At 44.6% G+C, this 20321-nt stretch overlaps 1 protein-coding gene across 7 annotated transcripts in view; it reads left to right on the top strand.

The window, feature by feature from the left end:
- Rim (Rab3 interacting molecule) overlaps window positions 1-20321 on the top strand; it is a 43258-nt gene that overhangs the window by 6323 nt on the left and 16614 nt on the right. For 3 of the 7 annotated variants that reach the window (XM_086981796.1, XM_086981798.1, XM_086981795.1), the window contains exons 2-8: window positions 5722-6052; window positions 10843-11173; window positions 13596-13799; window positions 14592-14783; window positions 17208-17633; window positions 18744-18941; window positions 19234-20252. In XM_086981796.1, the coding sequence (XP_086837922.1) occupies window positions 5722-6052; window positions 10843-11173; window positions 13596-13799; window positions 14592-14783; window positions 17208-17633; window positions 18744-18941; window positions 19234-20252 (2701 nt within the window). The remainder of the gene's footprint in view (window positions 1-5721; window positions 6053-10842; window positions 11174-13595; window positions 13800-14591; window positions 14784-17207; window positions 17634-18743; window positions 18942-19233; window positions 20253-20321) is intronic. The other 4 variants (XM_022789469.2, XM_086981797.1, XM_022789471.2 and 1 more) reach the window with 4 other exon arrangements.

Below are 20321 nucleotides of genomic sequence, written 5' to 3'. Positions count from 1 at the left end.
TATCGGGACGGCGCAGTACTTTCTTTCCATCGACTCAATAGCAGGCTCTGCCAAAGTGCAAACTAATATTGGCGGAACACGGCATACGAGGGCATAGCAGACGCAAAGATCATTGTGATTATCCCAGAAGGAAGTAATATGTTTACGTCTTACGCAATTCGCTGATTTAAAATTGCAAAAAATAAATGCTCCATTCTATCAAACTCTCACTCCCGTTTCTACAGCTACTACGACTAGCAGATGATTGAAGCCGTTTTGGTTTATTACAGTGCCTTGTTCTTTCCGGATTGCCTATCCTGTGTCGTCCATATGTAACCATATGCGTAAATTCCGCCTATACAGCATCTTCTCATGTGCCACTAAGAAGTTCGGGGCGAAGCAAAAGTTCATTTGCTCATGCTCTACCCTTCTCGCTTTTCGTACATCAGAAAAGTGTGCGAGCAGGGAGTTGTGGTCGAATCAGTCTCTGACTGCAATTTCCCCTCAGGCGACACCCTCGTTGCTGTCGATCTATTCCATCTCCGTACCACACCATCCAAATGAGTCCAGGTGGTTCCAAAGCAGGCTTTCCCACCAATCCCGAGGGGGTCATAAGCATCCCAAGCTGCTGGTTAAGCTAAACGGTGAGCTTGTGGCTTGGAGAGGCAGAGGGGGCAGGGTGTATCCTTACGGCTTGACGTCAAACAGAGGTCGGTTGGTGGCTTGTTAGGGCAGACGGAACCTTCGACGGGACGGCGCCTTTCTGCCCACCGCAACTGGAGTCCCGTTCTCCTCAACGTTATGCTCGCGTGCCCCATTTGACGATTGCTGGGAGACGGAATATAATGCGTATTTAACGCAGCCCAGCACAATATGGCAACAGCTACAGCAGCTGCTGAGGATCTTAATGAGCGACCACTTGACAGGGCCTTACTCCCTGGGTCCGATCGCAATCGCCTTGTTTACAGCAAGGCGATAGTTTGTATGAGTCTGGCTGGCGATAGCGACAATGCCCCCCATCGGAGTACGGGGTAAGCAGTCCCAGATACATACACCGACATCGAAGTTGTGCAGTTAGTGGGGAATTCTCGGGTCTTAATTTTGCGCCGTTCTCAACCATTCCAAAGTTGTTAAACCCAAACGTCTTTTCACCTATCGTCCCACTTTTTCCACTCAATTTTATATACAAGCCATCTAGCCAGATTCGAAATGAAATTCCACAATCGTTTCGGGGTACACTATGATTTCTGGGAATGTCCAATGGTTACATATGCTTACCACACGCGGATACCACACACGGATCAATAAAGCAGAAATAAGGTGACGTCGACAACTTACCGCAACAACAGCTCGTCGAACAAGCGAGCAAATCAGCCTCTCCAAATGGAGGTCATTACTGTCGATTCTGTGAAAACGATGTTCGAATCCTCAAGAGTTTCTTGCCCCCCCCCCCCCTTTTTTGTTCTGGGACCCGTTGAGGTGGCGCTAAGAATGAAGCAGAGCCTAAACTGTGATTCCATAATTGCCTTTTCAAAAAATAGGGCGCCATAGTCGGCTAGAGCAGATTTATTTCCTTCTCTCTCACTAAGGCATTTTCTAAAAAGTAGTTAAGGATCGATGGATTCTTGGGCACCGTTTGTTGATTTGGTGAATATTGCATCAAACACAGTCGGCACAAGTTTAGTGGCGACGGCGACCTGCCGGTCCTATTGGCCTATCGCAGCCATGTTCGATCGATCCGGTCTCGGTGTTTTCAGCGACAACCGTTTACGGACGGCGTTTACAACCCCATTTACTGTCTTCTTCTACTGGCGAGTGCGGCCTTGGTGGCGTCGTATTAGCCAATTATCAAAAAATCTACCATAGGCGTATGTTCGTGTAGGCCGTGACTGGTCCATAAATTTTTCTGAAAAAATCAACGTAACACACAGAACGTTGGGAGCAATGATGAACTTAGCCGAGACAGGTATGATATGATGGTAATGACGCATGGCTTGTTCTATGGCTATGTTTAAAGAGTGAATATATTAAACAAGTCAAGCGGTCAAACTAGTCTTACGATTGGGTTTAATCGTCAAGTGTATTTTGATCATGTTACTGTAAGCGTCTAGAGATAGATCGCGTTATACGTAGCACTATCTAGTGGAGGATAATGGTTCAGAGATGGTTCTGAATTAACAAAAGAACTAGTACCACGCAGACGAACACAATATCAGATATGACTCAGTCGTACTGAGAGTATATTATTTTTTATTAAATGTCAAAATAATTATCTCTCTACGAGGTATAATCATAGCAAGCTAGAAGATCAGGCAAACGTGATCGTTGGGTCGTGGTTTTTCTAATTGCGTATACTTCGTTTACGGCTCAGAGCTAGCATTCAGCTCACATGTCGTTTCACATATCATTCAGTTTCCATGTCATTTTCAAACCAATTAGCGCAGTTCGAACCTTTTTAGCGGTCTCTACAACAAATACCCGTCAAAAATTTCAGCATAACTGGTTGTCTATAGCTTATTCCCGGCGTTCTCGGAAGGACCAGAAACGCCTCGAAGGCGCCCATGCGAAGGAGCAAGCTATGTTTTCCTACGACTCAGCTGTTATAGCAACACCAGTGTTCATTTATGGGTCAGGGTTCCGTATTTACAATAGGCCATGGGTAAGTAATTGTGGGTTGGAGAGAAGATCATTTGGCCGAACTCATCGAAACACGAAGATATCCCTGGACCATTTTTGGTTCCCGCGACGTCCGCGAAGAGACCGAATGACGGCATTTTGATCTGAGAGAACCAAAGTCACCCAGCGTGAGAAAACGGGTAGGCTTAGAGCGGGGTTCTGTATTTTTAAACGGTACGAGTTGTTTTTACTTGGAAGTACTATAACAAACGCCCCTTAAATACTGGTGGTGAAACGTTCTGAACCTCATTTCGGCCGCAGTGTTTACTTGCCTTGAAGCAATAATCAGGAAAATATTGGATAGATTTTAATAGACGCTGCATTGTCCTTCGGTAAACAAAAAGTACATTCTAGTACATGTAGTATATTTCTCTTTTTTCTAGTTACTATTGGAATGACGCGGCTATTACGAGGATTTGTATGGACATCAGGAGATTTTCATCTTTCTGAGCCCAAGCACAATGAAATGATTAAGTCTTCGCATCTTGAAAATCGTGTTACCTCATTGGTCCGCGTTTGCTCCACTTATCAATTGCCTATTTTTCTTTGTAAATGCTTTCAACAAGATCACATTATATTACCATCCTCGGAGAGACATCTTTGTTGCCCATTACGGTCTTTATTACGATATATATATATATATATATATATATATATATATACTATCTCCTAATTCAAGAAAATAGGTTTTATTTATTACATACTACAGAGCGCTATAATAAGCGTTGACGAGACTGACGCTTGATGCTGATCCGAACCATCCTCGGCTGTCATCAGGCGCCGAGCGGTCTCTCGCCAAGTAATCCCTATGTGAAAGACGTAATACACTTAAGAGGGACATGTCAAGACTGTGAAATGGATGAAAAGCACTTTATCGGTGGTCATCTTTAAATCGATGCGGGTCCAGTTTTTCTGTCCCTCTAATATTACCCCCTTGGCCTCCATGTTAACGGCTACCGTGAACCACCTCACGTGTCTTAGCAAAATCTCTTGGCGAGTTGCCAGCAGCGCGTTCATAGGGACCAGAACTTGCAGCGGCTGTTGTAGTGAAGGCTCACAGCCATCTTACTATGCTACAGTTAATGGCGAGGGCAGTAGCTCCAATAATGAGTCTGCCCGTTCGGCCGTGTCTGTCGGCAAAGAGCCGCAACGTTCTCCGTGATGTGGACTCTTTTTTAGTAAAGCCAAGAGAAGCATGAAAACTGTAGCAGACTGCGGTTCAATAACAAATCACCAAGAGCGCCCAATCAGCCAGTCGTTCCATGGCAAAGCGAGCCACTCTGTAAGCTAGTCCAATGCTAGTGCCCCCAATGGAAAGACTGCGAAAGACATGTGCTTGGCAATTCGGCCTGCCTAAACGCATAAGAGAGCATACATTCTTTCCGGCACAAGCTTAGCGAATCTGCGCGCGCTTCCTGCCTACCCGACTGGGGTAAGCAGGCCCAATTGAGCTTGCCAGGGCTCCGCAGAGGGTTTTCTACGAAGCCCCCTCTGATTATGCAACGCGCGAACTCTGATGGCTTGCTAGGCTGAACGGCGTTTTCGCGTGAACGAATGACTTGCGAATTTCTTTCATAGTGGTGGTAAAAAAGGAACAAGACGCACTGACACGCTAACTGACTACGGGATTTTTACGGGACATATAGTATCTCCAAGTGAATGGCGCCGTGCACGGAGAATGGAAATAGAATGTGCTTGACCTAGTAGAAAATGCCAGCTGAAAAGCAGGTCATACTTGAATTCGAGTTTTCGGCAACATCTTTCCATTAGTACTTTGTAGCATGCACTCGTATCGACGATAGCTGCTATAGCTACCACTGCTACTGCTGTAAAAGATGACGTTTCATAGCAAACAAGAGTTATCTATCATACATATGAAACTGAGTTGTACAATTTGTGTAGGAAATTAGGATAATTAACAGGATATGCTATCCATGAAAGCGGTTTGGTTGGATAAGTAGGTGAATTGTTGGCATGCTGAAAAACAAAATAAGAAAAGTTTGCCGATTTATCCGTTTCTCATATTTAGACACAACAACAACTTGATTAATTGAAATAAGTTAGGGACCTCTTAAGGTAAAGAGTTTTTAACATGAAAAAAATCTGTTATTACGTCCGTAGAGGCATTTCCCTCTGAATTTCAAGAATTATTTTAGTACTAACTAAGTTAATAGCTCGAAAGTATACATTATATATATTTTAGAGAATATAAATAAGTAAATGAACTTAAAATGTAATAGTAAGTGCAAACATTTTGATCCGACTCACAAATTTTGGATGTAATTAAATTATTTTGCCTGCGATTCAACTACCTTACGCCCACAATTGATTCCACCTAGAAAAAAAGCTCTGCCAGATGCTCAATTCACAGGCCCAATAGAATTGATCTTTACAACAGACAAACTTTAATCTTACTTTATTAAGACCGCATGTTTGCGGAGTTTACTGATGTCATTTGATTGGTTTAGTAAGTTTAATGAATGTATTAGAATCAGTAGCTGACAGTTTGATAGCGTTTCGGACATGGACCCATTTTTTTCATAGTTGATGGGCTATGTATTCGTGTATCACCCCATTGCAGATGTCAAATAAACGTTCATCACAAACTGTTGATACATCGACATTAAATAAGTGTCCCATTGGTTGGTTGCTATTAAATTGACGTTTAGGAAAGAATGGTTTGGCAGTTGTAAAAGCATCTGTTTCGCTAATAAATAGCTAAGCTAAAAGTCGATCTTTCCTTTAAGTTGCGTATTTTTAAGTCATTAACCTACTGTTTCTACTGTCCTCTTATAGATTAGTATATACTCTTCTTTCATTATTAGGCTAATAAATTTTCAAAAGCTAGATGGATCATCAAACTCAAAAGGTGATACATATGTAACTTAAGGAGATTACGTCGCTATTCTAAAGCATGGTCTTAAGTTAATAGTTTTACTCACTTCACGGAGGCATAGCTCGTGTTAGTTAGACTGGCGAACTCTGAGCGGCCCAAACCGAGGTCTCGATGCTTATTGGCTTTACTAGTTTTTATGGGGTTCTTTTCCACTGTTTACAATTATCTAGGCGAAAAACCGACGAAGTCAAGCAATTAGAAAGCAATTTAGTGACGAAAATTGGACAAAATGCGCGCAACCCACTGGGAATGCTGCTGGGGGGAGGGAACCAGCAAAATCAACAGCAACAGCAGCATCTGCATCAACAACAGCAGCAGATGCTTCACCATCAGCAACAGCCACAGCAGCAGGGGGGCGCCATACCGGGCCTCCAGGGCGGTGCTGAAGTACCAGGAATGGGACCGACGCCGGGCGGGCCGACGGCGCCCCCAGCGACATGTCAACTCTGCCTCAAAACGAAGTTCGCCGATGGGGTCGGACATATCTGCAACTACTGCAACGTAAGTAGCTGAAAACGCCGATTTACTTCCCCCCAATACTTCCTGCCAGGAGATCGTATTTACAATAGTACTCATTAAGACGTCATGGCTATTAGTTGTCTATTACTGCGGTAGTCGTATCCAATTATTTTATATTCAAGTTATCTTGATCAAAAGCACCCACCTTTCAACTGGCTGAAGCAATAGATTTTACACAAAGATATACCCGCAACAATAGCCAATTTTAAACTAAATATGATACAAGACTACCAGGGTTCTATAGCTATGCCTATGAGCAGACAGCGCGATGTTGCATGCATGCCCGCAGTTCAAGTTAATGGCGAGCAATCACACTAAGTTCTTCTTATTTTTTCCTCTCTTATCTCTCTATCTCTGAGTCAAAAACAGGTCCTCGTTTGTTCTAGATTCAAAACGGAGTAGAGTTAGTAAGATGGTATTAAAAAAGGAAAAAGCGTGAGTTCAGATCTATCTGCGAGGTCTCCACACTGATGAAGGATTTTCGATAAAGATCTTCAGAGCGAGACAAGCACTGACAGAAAGCCGGACGGTGGCGGCATCAAGAGCTCCATTCCAGTCGACCGTGCCTTCTATGTAACTAAAACGAGGCAGGAAAACTGAAAGAACCCCTTATTCAATGTTTCGACCTCGTAAGCTTCCTGCCTCAACCTGTACCCCGTTTTCAAGCCGGTTTCCCCTAGTTAACTTCCTCTCAATTTTTTCTTTCGTCCTCTTGCTCAAATGCTGTCCCCCTTATTCCTAATTTTGTTCGCGTAAGGCCTTTTTTGGCGACTTCTGATGTCGGGGTAGCCGACAACAGAGGCCGACAACGGTACTGTGTAGATGTTGTGGTTGGAGATGAGCTATGCCCAAAGTGGTCGGTCAAGTAGGTCCCATTTACTCGTCTCAGACTCGAGCCTAGTGAGGGACTCGTCGCCATGAAATCTGTAAATCTTACCGGCCACTGAACCCTGCAGGTCTTGCCTGCAAACTTTCGTTTAGCAAGTGTTCAAAATCTGAGGTCAGGGCCTCCCACAATCTCCTTACTCGTAGATCCCGAACAGCAATCCCAACGAAGAAATTTACCATGATGCGGTTGCCGGTGCGTAGACGGCAGAGAGAGAGAGCGATCTGTTTTGCCCTTATCGTGAAGGGAATTTCTGTAAGGGGCCTTTATGAAGAGCCTAGTTCTACTAATGCTATAACTAGGTAGGTCGAGTCTGGGGACTAGGCAATCATCCAGGCGAGCAGGCAGCCAGCCAGCGGACCAGTTAGGGGAAAGCAACAATCGTTTCCTTTAACCCTCCCAGCTGACTCAATTGGTCACTGGCTCAACACAACCGACACGAGGCAACACCACCGCCTCCGCATCAGCCCTTCTATGTAAAATGCTAAAGCCGTTAGTAGTTGGATTCCTCTCGTCTACGTCGTAATACCCTTTCCCTTTTCCTACTCATCGTTCGAGTGGTTGCATGAGTATGGTTGCCGCTGGAGCAGCCGGCAATAGAATTCGAAGGCATGGGACGGTCGAGTAGTTGACGACGCGGCTTTTCGGCTGCTTGTGGTGATCCTAGTGATAGGGGCAATTGTTGACGTGGACCACCGTGACGAAGAAGGACCCTCCCTTTCTGACTTTCGTGCTCAGTTCCACTACCTTCTCCGTTTGGCCTCCGGGGATGACCCCTCCCGAATGTCAGCGAAAGAATCAGCGTCCTTCTGCTTTCTTATATCACCAAGTCGCCTGCTTCGCTCAGAGGATGAAGAGAGCCCCATGGCTGAGGGCAACCGGCAGGCTGAGAGGACAAGATTGAGGCCCTGGGAAAGGACGGGATGGGGGTTAAGCATAGAGAGAGCGATGCATGGCGAAGGGTAGTCACTGCCATCTAAAACGGCGGGCACGCTTGCATAGGCGAAAACTGGCACGCGGTTCGATTCACGCGGTGCCAGCAACGATGACTATGGCTACAGCAACTTGACTGCGCCGTTTTCCTTTGGAATCAAAGATATGGATAAGCAGGTCATGGCCAAACCTCACTCTTTAAATCATCTCGACCGGTTGGATCAAAATGTAGGCCACTATCACAGCATCCTTGGACAGCAACTTAAGGGTTATAAATAAACCCAAGTGCATAGAGTGCCGACGCTGCTACTGCCCTTGCTGACGCCACTATCACCACGAGGGGATGTGGTCGTAGTTTAGAACTCGATGTCGAACGAAACACAGGTTAATGTCTTTTTGAAATAAGATTTATAATCTTACTCTTAGGTTAGCCGTCTCGGTAGCTGTCGTAAAGGGTGCATAGAAGCTGTCCGTGAGAGGGAGTCTCAACAGTAAGGCCGGCCAATGCATGCAGCACCTGGCGTTCAATTAATTAGGCAGTAACAAACGCTAAATTAATACGTAGTAGTGGCCGTTTTTGTCTTCCCGTTTTCCATATGTCATTCGCTGACCGTTATGTACTATTGACCGCTAAGCTCTTTCTTCTCATTCTCCTGTAGCCTGATTAGATCGCAAAATTTTGCCTTAAATCTATTTTTCTGAAATAAGCGTGTCTTGTGGAAGAAAAAACAGGCTCTTCAGTATTTTTTTTTTTAATTTATTTTCACTTCACGTCAAAAAACTACTTAAACAACTCACAACTACAGGTAGCAGTGTTACTTAAAAGTGGCTTGCTACGCTTAAACATGGCGTCCTCGACCTAAACAACACAGTCGGCCCTTTCAACTCGTCGAATCGATCGCTTTAAGCTAATTTTTAGGAGAAAAAACTTTTAGGCAGTTTACATCGCTTAGTTATAGGATTTTCACCGTAAGCGCAATCCACATCTTGGATTGTATTTGCAGCTTTTGACTATCTATAGATGTGAAATTGAAACGGTGTTGAATGTTTTTTGGTCACTTTACATACATCGATTTTCGAGTCCGATTTCAGAGTAAAGCATTAGAATTTGAACAAATCAAGGGCATAAAACAATGTAAAATAAGTAACTTTCCAATGGCGTATATCTTTTTTACCATTAGTAAATGTCAAATGCGAACAGATGAATTAACAGCAAAAACGGATGTTACGTACACACTAATCGCATAACAGAAACAGAAATCAGGAGCAAGTCGGAAAGAACATGAAAAGGAAAGAAATTCACCCTTATTCATGAGTATGAAGTAAACACAAATGCGGCACGAGCGAGCAGACGACAGTTGGGAGTATTGGGCGCTCCGACAGAATCCCTTAAACCGGTTCTTTTCGTTGGCCTGCAGAACGACTAGCTGTGTCAGGCCAGGCTGTCTGTCAGACATTGTTTCACCACAGCCTTCTCTGAACTCCCTCGTTTTCTTCTTGCCCTATGGGTCAGTACTCGTAACTCTTCGGGTGGAGCGATTGGTTTAGATGAGCGATCACTTGACAATTAACTTTTTGTCCCCCTTAGTTTGGCGGCTTTTTTGAAATAGCAGGCACAGAAGGAAAGAAGAAAGGGGCTCTATAGAAAAAAAAAAAAAAGAAAAAGAAAGAAAAACAAAAAGCCAGAAAAGGAGAGACAGATTAGGGGGGCAAGATCGGCTTAGTCGACCCCCAAATTTCATATACCAGGTAGACAATTTACCACAGAAAGAGAAAGAGTGGGACAGGCTAGTGGATCGCTAAAAGCAGAAGACGGAGAAAAGCTCACTGCATACTTTCCATCGACTTCAACTGGAGGATCAGCACTCCAGCGCTTCCTCGAGTTGGTTGTGGCGCATCGAGGCCGCCAGTTCATAGCGGCCGATAGACTCTGCAAGGCGCCGCACTCGTCTTCTGTCTTCTTGGAGCGAGGGGCCCAACCAGACTAAACCCCAAGGAGGCTAGGGGTCGGGGATTGAAGGGAGGTGAAGAATGTTACTCAATTTACTATTAGCTGAATAATGGCGCTCGGGCACGGAAGCGTCGTGTACATTCTCGCTGTGCTGAGCTTGCCAGCGTGCTAGAAGAATGGTAAGGCCCGGTTCTTCATCCCAATTTGGACGCAGTAATTTGCGGTAAGAGTGGGTCTGTCTGATTTGGGAAAGTAGAACGCGGCAGCACTTTCGTTGTGTTGAGATGTAATACGCTAAATATGGTGACGAAGGGAAGTTCTGCTCATTGTAAGCACCTCGTTCGGATATGGAGCGAACATCGAAGAATTATTGCAGGCTGACATCGGGAACGGATATGGAACCAAAAGTGCCGCGTCGAAGTTGCGTTATCCTATCAATGTCAATTATTTTTAAAGAAGAAAAAGTAAGATAAAAAAAATTGTATATGAAATACAACACTTTCTAACGCTTGATCAACTTCCTCGCCGCAGGTGTGTTTCTTAAACTCGGATAAGTGTTCAAATCAGTTTAAAGTATCAATAGAAAGTAAAGACTTACGTCATTTACGCAAACGTGTTAAAAATGAGATAGTCTCCGTTATTAGATTGTCTCATTTTTCGAAAATGTATGTGTACCACAAAATTTAATTTAATTTTTATCATGCGCTGACTGTTACTTTTCAACATTATGTATTTCTACTAGCGGGCCATAAATCTACAAAGGGTACCTTGCGGTTGATAATTAGCACAGAATGGCAAACCGCACAATCAAGAAAACTTGAGCTTTATTATACTTTTCAGTTATTTTCATTGTATCTCATTTCAGATAAAAGCAAAACGACGTTGTCGTCAAACTTTGGTAATTCTCATGAATATGCCTGTACTCATTTTAGTGATTGCCTTTATTTTTCTAGCGATTTCTCTCATCGAACATTTCGCATGTTTTAATGTTTTTTTCTAAAGGTACGTTGTTGCGCCCGCTGTGGGGGTAAGGTGAGCCTACGTTCAAACAAGGTCATCTGGGTGTGTATTCTATGCCGAAAAAAGCAAGAGCTACTCATCAAGACAGGCCAGTGGATCAGTCAACCGCTTAGCGCCATGAACCCGATGAGTTCGATGAATCCCCAGATGGCCGGTGGCCAGATGGCAAGTCCGGGATCCATCGGTCTACAGGGCCAACTTTCTGGCCAGGCAAACCAACCCATGTCTATATCGATACTGCAACGGGCGCGCTCCGTAGAGATTCCATCGTCGGGGCCCACTATGGGTTCAGGGATGGCTGGAAATGCTGCAAGTAAGTGCTAGTGCATCGAGATAATAGCTAAGTCATCACTCTCCTTAAACACTGCGGTTAGATTAGCTACTAAAAATTAGCCATATCTCGCTTTAGCTATCTCCATAGTATTTCAATAGTTCGAGGGTGGTGGCTCCTTGAAAAAGGCAAGATAAGAACAAAAGCAAACGCACAGTTTATTTCGTGGTGGAAGAAACCGTGTCGTAGTCGAAACATTAATTTCAGCCATTAGAATCAGCTAACGCTCGATACTAGCTATTAATTGCGATGGACCAACTTTACGGATTTCCTCAACTCAAGAGCAAAACCCACTGTATAACGTTACAGTTGCTTGGTTTGCCTTCTTTAGATGATACCAACGATCATATAGAAGTATAAGTTCATTTTTAGTAAAATACCCATATGAACCTCTAGATCATTAAGGCTAATATGTGTGTGTGTGGGAAAAGCCTGGAGCCTAGCGTTAGCTGGCACCATGGGTTGCCTATTCGTTGGGCCGAAAAGCCGGGCAGGTACTGCGTCTACTACTTCGTGATAGGAGTCATAGACGGTGGCTCACTACTCCAGTACCCTCGTTCCCAAAAAAGGCAACAGCAGGCGATTCCTGCTGCTTTGTCAGGTAATTTGTTTTTCGAAAATACGTGTGCGTGTGTGTGTTCTACTACAGAAGAATACGATGATCTCAGTCTTGAGATGGCCACCTCATCGCTACGAAACGGACGTCTCATTCCGTGGACGACCGGCTCCGTGGGGGCACGGCATGAAGAGCCCCGGTTACGAAAAGAAATAAAGTGAGGCAACGTGGTACAAGGACCCAACGAAGCGGCGAGGCACGCGACCAACCTGGGGAGTGTATCCTGCATGTTCTGACCTCTTCCCGGTGATGGTGAACAGCCCCGCCCAAATAGCACCGTGCGGTAGCCAGCAAAAGAATAAGAGAGAAAGCATCGTCATCCAGGGTCAACCAGGTTGAATTGTTTGTCCTGAGCGTCCGTCTGCCTCTTGCTCTTGGCCATGGGTTTCTCATCTCTCTTCATCTGCGGTGCCCCTAGTGAAGCACGCACCTCCAGGAATTCGTCGCGATTCTTGTCGCTACGAGCGAGACCGAGAATAGCAGGCTTTTAACCACTCAACCTACGATCCTCTAAACGTGCGTCAGATAAAGGTTGTACTGCTCCACGGCTGGGGGGTCGTCTCTGTTGGATAAGTCCTCTTTGACGGTGTCGCTGCAATACTAGTAACAAAACCTCCCGATTACCACTACTCATTCTAATCTTTTAGCCCCTATGCCGTTCTCTCCTTTACTTACATCAGTTGCTCCGGAAACGGTGGCCGGCCCTACAGACCGGCCATGAATGGCCTCATCGCGTTGCTCCGAGAGGCATCGCACTGGCGCTACCTCTGGAGTGGTGGCGACTACTAACCCGCTGACCTCCCTTTTGTGTATTGCTCTTGGCGACTGACTTGACCAGCCACCGGGCGGAGGACAAGCTTTTGGAACGAAGCCTGGGGCTCTCTGAAGCTGGTTTTTTGTTCCGAGATGTTTGGCCCCCAACAGCAGCGCCAACATCGGAAGTAGAAACAGTGACGTCGGCTGGGCGTTCCGAACCGCTGCTACTACTGCTTTATCCTATCTGCCCCCCCCCCCCCCCATCCCCGGGTGGTCAGGGTGGTGTCGCCAAACCACGAACTCTGTCAGCGAGGCAGAGCCAGGCGGTCGCACGAAACCGACGAAAGACTGACGTGTTTCTGTTGACGTGGTCGTTGGGTGGATGGCAAGGGGAAACAAGCGGCGGGGTGGGTTAATTAAGGGATGGTGTCGCCGATGATCATGTAGTCGGCGGCGTTACCCCCCCCCCCCCGCCCTCAACAGAGAATGACGGCTAAAACAAGCTTTACTCAAAAATATCTATAATAGTTACGCGAAATCCACAAGAATTATCTTCGTTTATTTATTTTTTTCTTGAGATATTATATTTTCTTATAAAAACACTCATAAAGATAATGACGTCGCATGCAGCTGACATAACAAATACTGCATGTATGTAGGTATGTGTTTTTGCTAGTTTGATGGAAGTCACCTGACAGTTGGAGATCATGCATTGTACATCTGCTAACGTGCCAACAGATGCGCTAACTACTACCACATAAAATGCCGAATTTCACATTAACAGACATAGAGACTCTCCAACTATCAATGGCTTTTTGGCCAGTCCTCTAATATATATATATATATATAGGGCGGGGCAAAACAGACACTTATATATATATCAGCCAGAATAAATAGGAATGCTTACTTGATAGATATGGAATACATTTGACCCCATTAGTATCTCATTCTTCTCCGCTATTTTTTTTTTGTCCTTTTATCGTACATGTTCAAGCTCAATCTATTTCAGCAGTTACCCATTAATTTTTTCAGGTATGGCCACCACCGCCGGTGGAATGGGTGGATTGTGGCGGGGTAGAATGGGAAACAGTTTCAATGAGTACGATCCGTATCAGCAACAGAATTTAATGATAATGAATCAGATGCAGCCAATACAAAACCAGATACAGATCCCAGGTTCATTCGGGTACTCAGCACAAAGTCGGCGAGGCGAGTTCAGAAGGCAATTATCAGCAGGTAGGTAGCTTTAAGGCTTCTTATTCTGGTCGTTTTTGATTTATCTATTTTCAAATGAAAATAAATAGTAGAATGTCAAAAACGATTCAGTTTTACGTAAATCTAGTATATTCACGTCTTTTCGACTTTTTCCACAAAACGGTGTTATATAGTTTAGGAGTAATAATCTCCTCTTAGATAATTCGAACTTGCGACGAGGGTGTCTCGCAGGTCTTGATATTTTTTCGAGACACTCAAAATACGGAAATCTTAAAAACGTGCATGTACTCAGAGCAAATGTTTAGCTCTAGCTACTATACCTGAACAATATTGGGACCCGTAGTAATTAGCAGGTTTTTATTCCTCTGACGGTATTTCACAATTAGTGGAAGCAATAAAACTCAGTATGTTCAATTCAGGCCTTCAACATAAGGACGCAAACGTTCCCGATATTGTTCTTACTGTTTCGGCCAAGAATACTTCGTTTCCATGAACGCCTTACCGAGATTCTGTTCGATACAATAGGCCGTTTTGCTCAAATCATACTTACAAAAGCACGTAATAGCTTTATGTCTACAGAGAAATCCTAGACAAAGGCTACCCTCTGATACCCACTTCAGAGCTGCGTCGTCACCCTATTATCACGAAAGCACTCCTTAGCGATTTCATATACTATTCGCTAAAACCTTATGATTCTTTTCCTTGTCTACTCTAGGCTACGCTGAATGCTATACTCCGTTCACAGCTGTCACATATATAGCCCTTTCCGAATCACTTAGGTAACTTGCCTGCATTTCACGGTCTCCACGACAGGTAACGCCGAACAAGGTGGACACTACTACCAGCAAGCATACGCGCAGCAAACACAACAAGTAACACAGGCCCAGTCTCATCAAAACCTCTCGCAGGCTGGGCAACAATCAGGCGGCTTCGGAGTGCCCCTCTTGAAAAATTCCACCGCCAATCTGTCCAATTCTTTTCAAACCTTGTTTTCTCGGCCTTTCGGTAAGTTTGTTCGCGTTAGCCAGATCGTAAGCGGCACACAGGCCCTCTTATGCTCTCTGTACGTTCGCGTACTAATAGACGGATCAAAAAAACGCGATACCTCCTTGTGTTAGCTATCGTATCGTAGCTAAGCGCACTTTGCTTCTTGGCTGTCTTCTTTGCCGTTTATTGATAATGATTAAAAGCCACGCTTAATGCACGCGAATCGTTTAACGTACTATTAGATTAGATAGGACCACAAAAATGGACAGAAGTGAGCGAAGGCTTCACAGCCACATGAACAGTCACAAGAGGAATGGCGATAATCCGTAGCCGCTTCAGGACTGCGAACTGTAGCATGAGATACAGGGTGATGTGCTTGAAGAACAACATGCATTAATACGCTACTCCCGGTACCAGACGAGAGCCACCTTTCTCTTCTACAATAAACCAGTAAATTCATCATGATGAACAAAATTGGAGTCGAAGTCAGCTCTCATACGCGCTAGACGATTTCCTGTTTCACCTGAAATCGACAGCCTACATTATTGCCAGTTTTTAATACACCCTATGTTTGACATTGAAGCTAACGATTGTTTCAAAGAAAAAGAGCACGGTTTGTTAATAATACATTGTCCATATAAGCTGCAATGGTAAACGGCTTCAAGAATTTTTGGACCGTTCAAGCATCTTAGCTGTTTCGAATCCCCTTGCATTTTTTCGAACCCTTGGCTTGCCGTCAGCACAAAACCTAACCCCGCTGGAACTTTCCGTGTATGGCGTATTTAAGTGAAACTTTAAATATACATCTCTCAGTATGGTTTGACGCACGATTACTACTAGGAAATTACGTGAGTTAGTGAACGAATATCTTGAAAATTCTAACTTGTAGGTGATTTAGGTTTAGAACTGAAGCTGTAGGTGGTAATGATACAAGACAAACAGTTACCGTCGGCAACAACAGTTCTTTTTGAAATACTCATTTTGCTTAGATACAGTGTAACGGACAAAGTAGGAGAAAAGTCCTCATTTTAGATTTCCATCTTGTATATAGAATACATTCGAAATTATGCTGACGCTTCAGCGCCGTAGGAACATCTCGAAATCAATAACGTAACTTGTTTCGTCTACAAAATGGCTATTAGTACAAGTTAACTTACGAAATGTCCTGTTTTTAATATCGTTAGTATAGTATGTGGTATCGATCCTGGGAAATAAATCGTTGCAGTATAATTGCAGCATAAATAAATGACTGCAGTGTAAGCCAGTAGTATGACCGCTTGCACGAGCACTGAAAATCGTGATATTGTAACTATCTGTGGCAGTGTTCTTTTTGAGGACAAGAGAAGGCTTTAATCTCTGCCTGAATCAGATTATTTAAATTCAGCTGTGCAAACAAGTACATCACGTATAATAAAGCCTCAGTATATTCGTAGGTGAAAGTGTTCGGAGTACAGAATGACTGTTTTCTTGACATCAAAGGCGAATGTATCAATGAACGTATTGTAAATATTGTTTTAAATCTTGTACTCTACCGTAGATATCGTTTTAAAAAAGTTATACTTCAGTGTGGTGCTGATGTACTATAGGAGAACCGATCTGATAGCTTGTCTCAGTAATCTGGAATACCAAAATCCCCTCACATATGTACATTTATTAAAATTATATCTCGTGGCCATACGAAGATTAAAAGCTGTACTGCTTTCAATACTCAAGCATCAACAAACGCTATTAATCGTAATAACGGTTTTAATCGAATATTCATTCGTTATGGTATTTTAGCTTCTTCTGATCTATTTTAGCGAGTGTCCACCTCTCTTAGGCATTCATTAACAGTATAACTTGAAATAACTTATTATAATATAGTGCCTGGCCACAGACCAATACAACATAAATGTTTAACATAACTAGATAGGCTTTGTCCTGCCGCGTCTTCGCCTGTTGCTGACGCGCGTTCTCCCGTTGCCTCTTATCGACTTCCAGTCTTTCGCTTTTATTTTCTCACACTTTCTATCTCCATTTTCCATTCTCTGTTGTGTGCAAATCTATATTGCTGTTTTTTTTTATCTCTCTCTCTCTCTCTCTCTCTCTGTCTGTCCGTCCGTGCGTCGCTCCACCGTTCTTTATTCATCGCGTCGCGTACCTGTATGCGGGCATTGTCTACTTCGACCTTCGTTGCGACGATCGCCTGACTTGACCCGACCTAAACTGAACCTAACTTGCCGAAACATATATCGCTAATTTTCTCGGACCCGGCGACGCACGCACTGAACCTATCGCCATCTTCATCTATGCATCTGTTCTCATTCACGAACGCGGGATAATGAATGAATACGCGTTGCTCTGCCGACCATCGTTCGCTGCCTCCGGTTTATCGCCGATGATCGCGACATCTTCGCTTGGCCTTTATCTGACCTTTGCCTGATTCGGATTGTCGCGCGGAAGCAGGCAAGGGTCAACCACAGCAACAGCAGCAGCAGCAGCAACATATGCAGATACAGGCCAGTTCGGTCGGTTACAACCCGGCCGGCCCATGTGGGCCAATGGGTGCAACCGTTTCCCAAATAGGCATTCCGGGGGGGATGGGGTCGGCTGGAATCCTCGATCCAACGTTCCCGGCGGTGCTCGGCTCGCACCCGAATTTGACGAACCCCGGTGCAACGGCTGGAGGGATGGCTGTACCTGGTACTGGCAGTCTCGGGAACCAGTTGGCCGTGACGAATGCGCGCACGAGGGGCGGTATGCTGAGGAACGACTCTTTGAGTTCAGACCAGTCCCACGCTGAGCCCCATACCCATCAGCACCGTAGGAGACATAGTAGAAAGCTTGGAAAGAAGAAGAAGAGGTCGTCCACATCTGGCATGACAGCAGGTAGAGTGTACTCCCATTAGATGTTCCCTAAGGCTTAGTAATGGGAAATGCCGGTTACCTCTGCCCTGGTTGCCCCTTCACTCCGTCACTGAATCAGTCAACCTCTTTTCTTCTTATTCAACGAATTCTGTCTCTTTCTCAGTTTGTTTAGTTTTTCATTATGCATTGTTGTAGCTGCCCCTTCTATCACAAATTAAGCAACACACTTAGTGTTCGAGATACTTCCGTGCAATTAGTTCGCTATTCTATCTGACCTAGTTTACCTAAATCACGTGACAGCGCGCCAAATTTGAATCGTTCAGGCCATTTGCTGGTTTTTGGTACAAGTGTCCCTGCTTGACACGTGACCCAGTGTCCGGTTTGGAATAAAAAACCTGGCGCTGTCCGTTTATGTTTATTTGTCTCTTTGTACCACTTTCTAAATGAATTTAACAACGAACCCACAAGATGGCTATTGTTAGTTCGTTGTTGTACGAAGTGCCGATTCTTAGGAACTGCGGCATCATAATATAACGCGTTAAAAAGTTTGACTCTCTTTCGATTTTATTCCGAATGTAATTGGGTAACAAAAGCAGAATGCTCAAACATATAAAACCTATACGTGGGGGAACATGAGATCTGTGAAGACGACCGTATAAAGGACATTAATTAGGAGTATAAAGGAATTAGAATTGGAAAGATTACTGATTATTGAATCAATTAGACATGGTCGATTTCTATCTGCTAAATCAAACGAAGCCCCTTCCTCATCAAAAGGCCGACAATGTTCTACAAAATATCCTATGCGGAACCTACAAATCCTGAAATTAAATATTATAAAACGGTGACATGATATGGGTCCGAAGATTCAGGTAAATGCACCTTACAATATAATAGCTTTAGTAGACTTGTCAATCGTTCTACAACAATGCAATCTGCTGAATAAACCCGGAATGAATCCTATATAGTCCCTTGTAGTTCCGTCTTTTTGTCGCTTCCAATTTTGTCGATTTTCGTTCGGCTCGTTGTCCTCTGATGGAACTTGTAAAAGGAAATTGGTTTTTCATAGTTTGTCATAAGGTTTATTTCTAATAGGATGCGCCTTTGTTCGTGCGTGCAATATGTTTACAGGAATACGAACATCGGCTGGACCTCGCAGCCGAAGTTCGTCCGATGAAGAGTTGCACTCGGACTGCTCCTCGTGTGGAAGCATCGAAGATCTTGACTGTGACTATAGGCGCGAAGAAATGTTGGATGCCAAGATCAAGAAGTTCTTAGCCAATCCCGTCTCCTGGAAGCCTTCGACGACGAATCCTGAAATTCTCATCGGTACGTGAAAGGTTTATAAAAAACAAAAAAATACTAGAAATTGTTGTAAGTTAAATATGTATTTGTTTGAAAACCGTATTTGTAAGGAATAAAAGGCGCTCATTGAATGATATTACGTAAACCGAGAAATACACAGCATGGGTCAAGAAACTGTCCAGGTTTCTTAGATTTACGTCACTTTTAGTACTATATATACATCGCCGCTGATCTATTTGTTTTGCTTCGATCGTTTTCCTCATCATGCCATTCATGGTGTATTTCTAAGCTTGGTTCTGCTTTCCGCATTCCGTAGGTCATATGATATTGAAGAAACTGCCATCGGGCCTTGGAAGTCAAACAGATAACGCAGCTCAAATGTTAGGTTTAAAGGTAGTAGGCGGCAAGATTCTTCGTAATAGCCGTAGCAACAAGAAGCAGCTCGGAGCGATAATCGAACGAGTCAAAAAGGGCAGCATCGCCGATGTGGTTGGTCACCTGAAACCCGGAGATCAAGTGCTTGAATGGAATGGGCGTTCACTGAAGAACAAAACATACGAGGAGGTCTTCGAGATTATACTGGCTTCCAGCCAGGACCTGCAAGTCGAGTTGATCGTCAGTCGACCGTTAGTTGATGGGGAAGATGCTGAAGACCTCCGCAAGGAGGTACGTCGGCATTCTTCAGCCGCTCTATCGGCCAGCCAGGCGAATGCGACTGGTAAGAGAGCCGATTTTTTGCGCAAGACCTGCTCAACAACGTATCTGCCGCCAAGTTCAGTAGGTGGCAGTGCCATGGGCGTAGGTGACGGTATCAGCTCCCTCAGCGGTATGGCCGGTGACGTCGTCAGTGCGTCCCGTCGACGATCGATCACTTCGCTGGCTTCTCTTGGCCACGAGGTACTCGCGGGCCGGATCCAGATCAAGCTCTGGTACGACGCAGCCCAGCTGCAATTGGTTGTGACTGTCGTCGGTGCGGCGGATCTGCCTCCGCGCCTGGTGGCTACCGGACATTCGGGTAGCCCTTCCTCGATGAACCTTGCCGAACCCCGAAATCCTTACGCCAAACTCTTCCTCCTGCCTGACAGGAGTGAAAAGTCGAAGCGGCGAACAAAGACAATTGCCGACTCGAACGAACCCTACTGGAACCAGACGTTTGTCTATTCGCCGTTGCGTCGGTCCGACCTGATGCAGAGAGCGCTCGAGGTAACCGTCTGGGACTATGACCGATACGGCGCCAATGATTTTCTTGGTGAAGCCGTAATCGATTTGGCCAATATCAACATTCCCTTCCAAGACGATATCAACGAAGATGGCGACTGGTATCTTTTATCAATGGTGAGTAGCAACAACAGTCGTATCCGGTGAATCCGGCTAACTTGAGCAAGCAAATATACAAAACGTAGG

Source organism: Varroa destructor, unplaced genomic scaffold (assembly GCF_002443255.2).
Source record: "Varroa destructor unplaced genomic scaffold, Vdes_3.0 BEIS01000002.1, whole genome shotgun sequence".
In the NCBI taxonomy this organism is placed as follows: domain Eukaryota; kingdom Metazoa; phylum Arthropoda; class Arachnida; order Mesostigmata; family Varroidae; genus Varroa; species Varroa destructor.
This window is presented reverse-complemented; position numbering and strand designations above follow the sequence as displayed.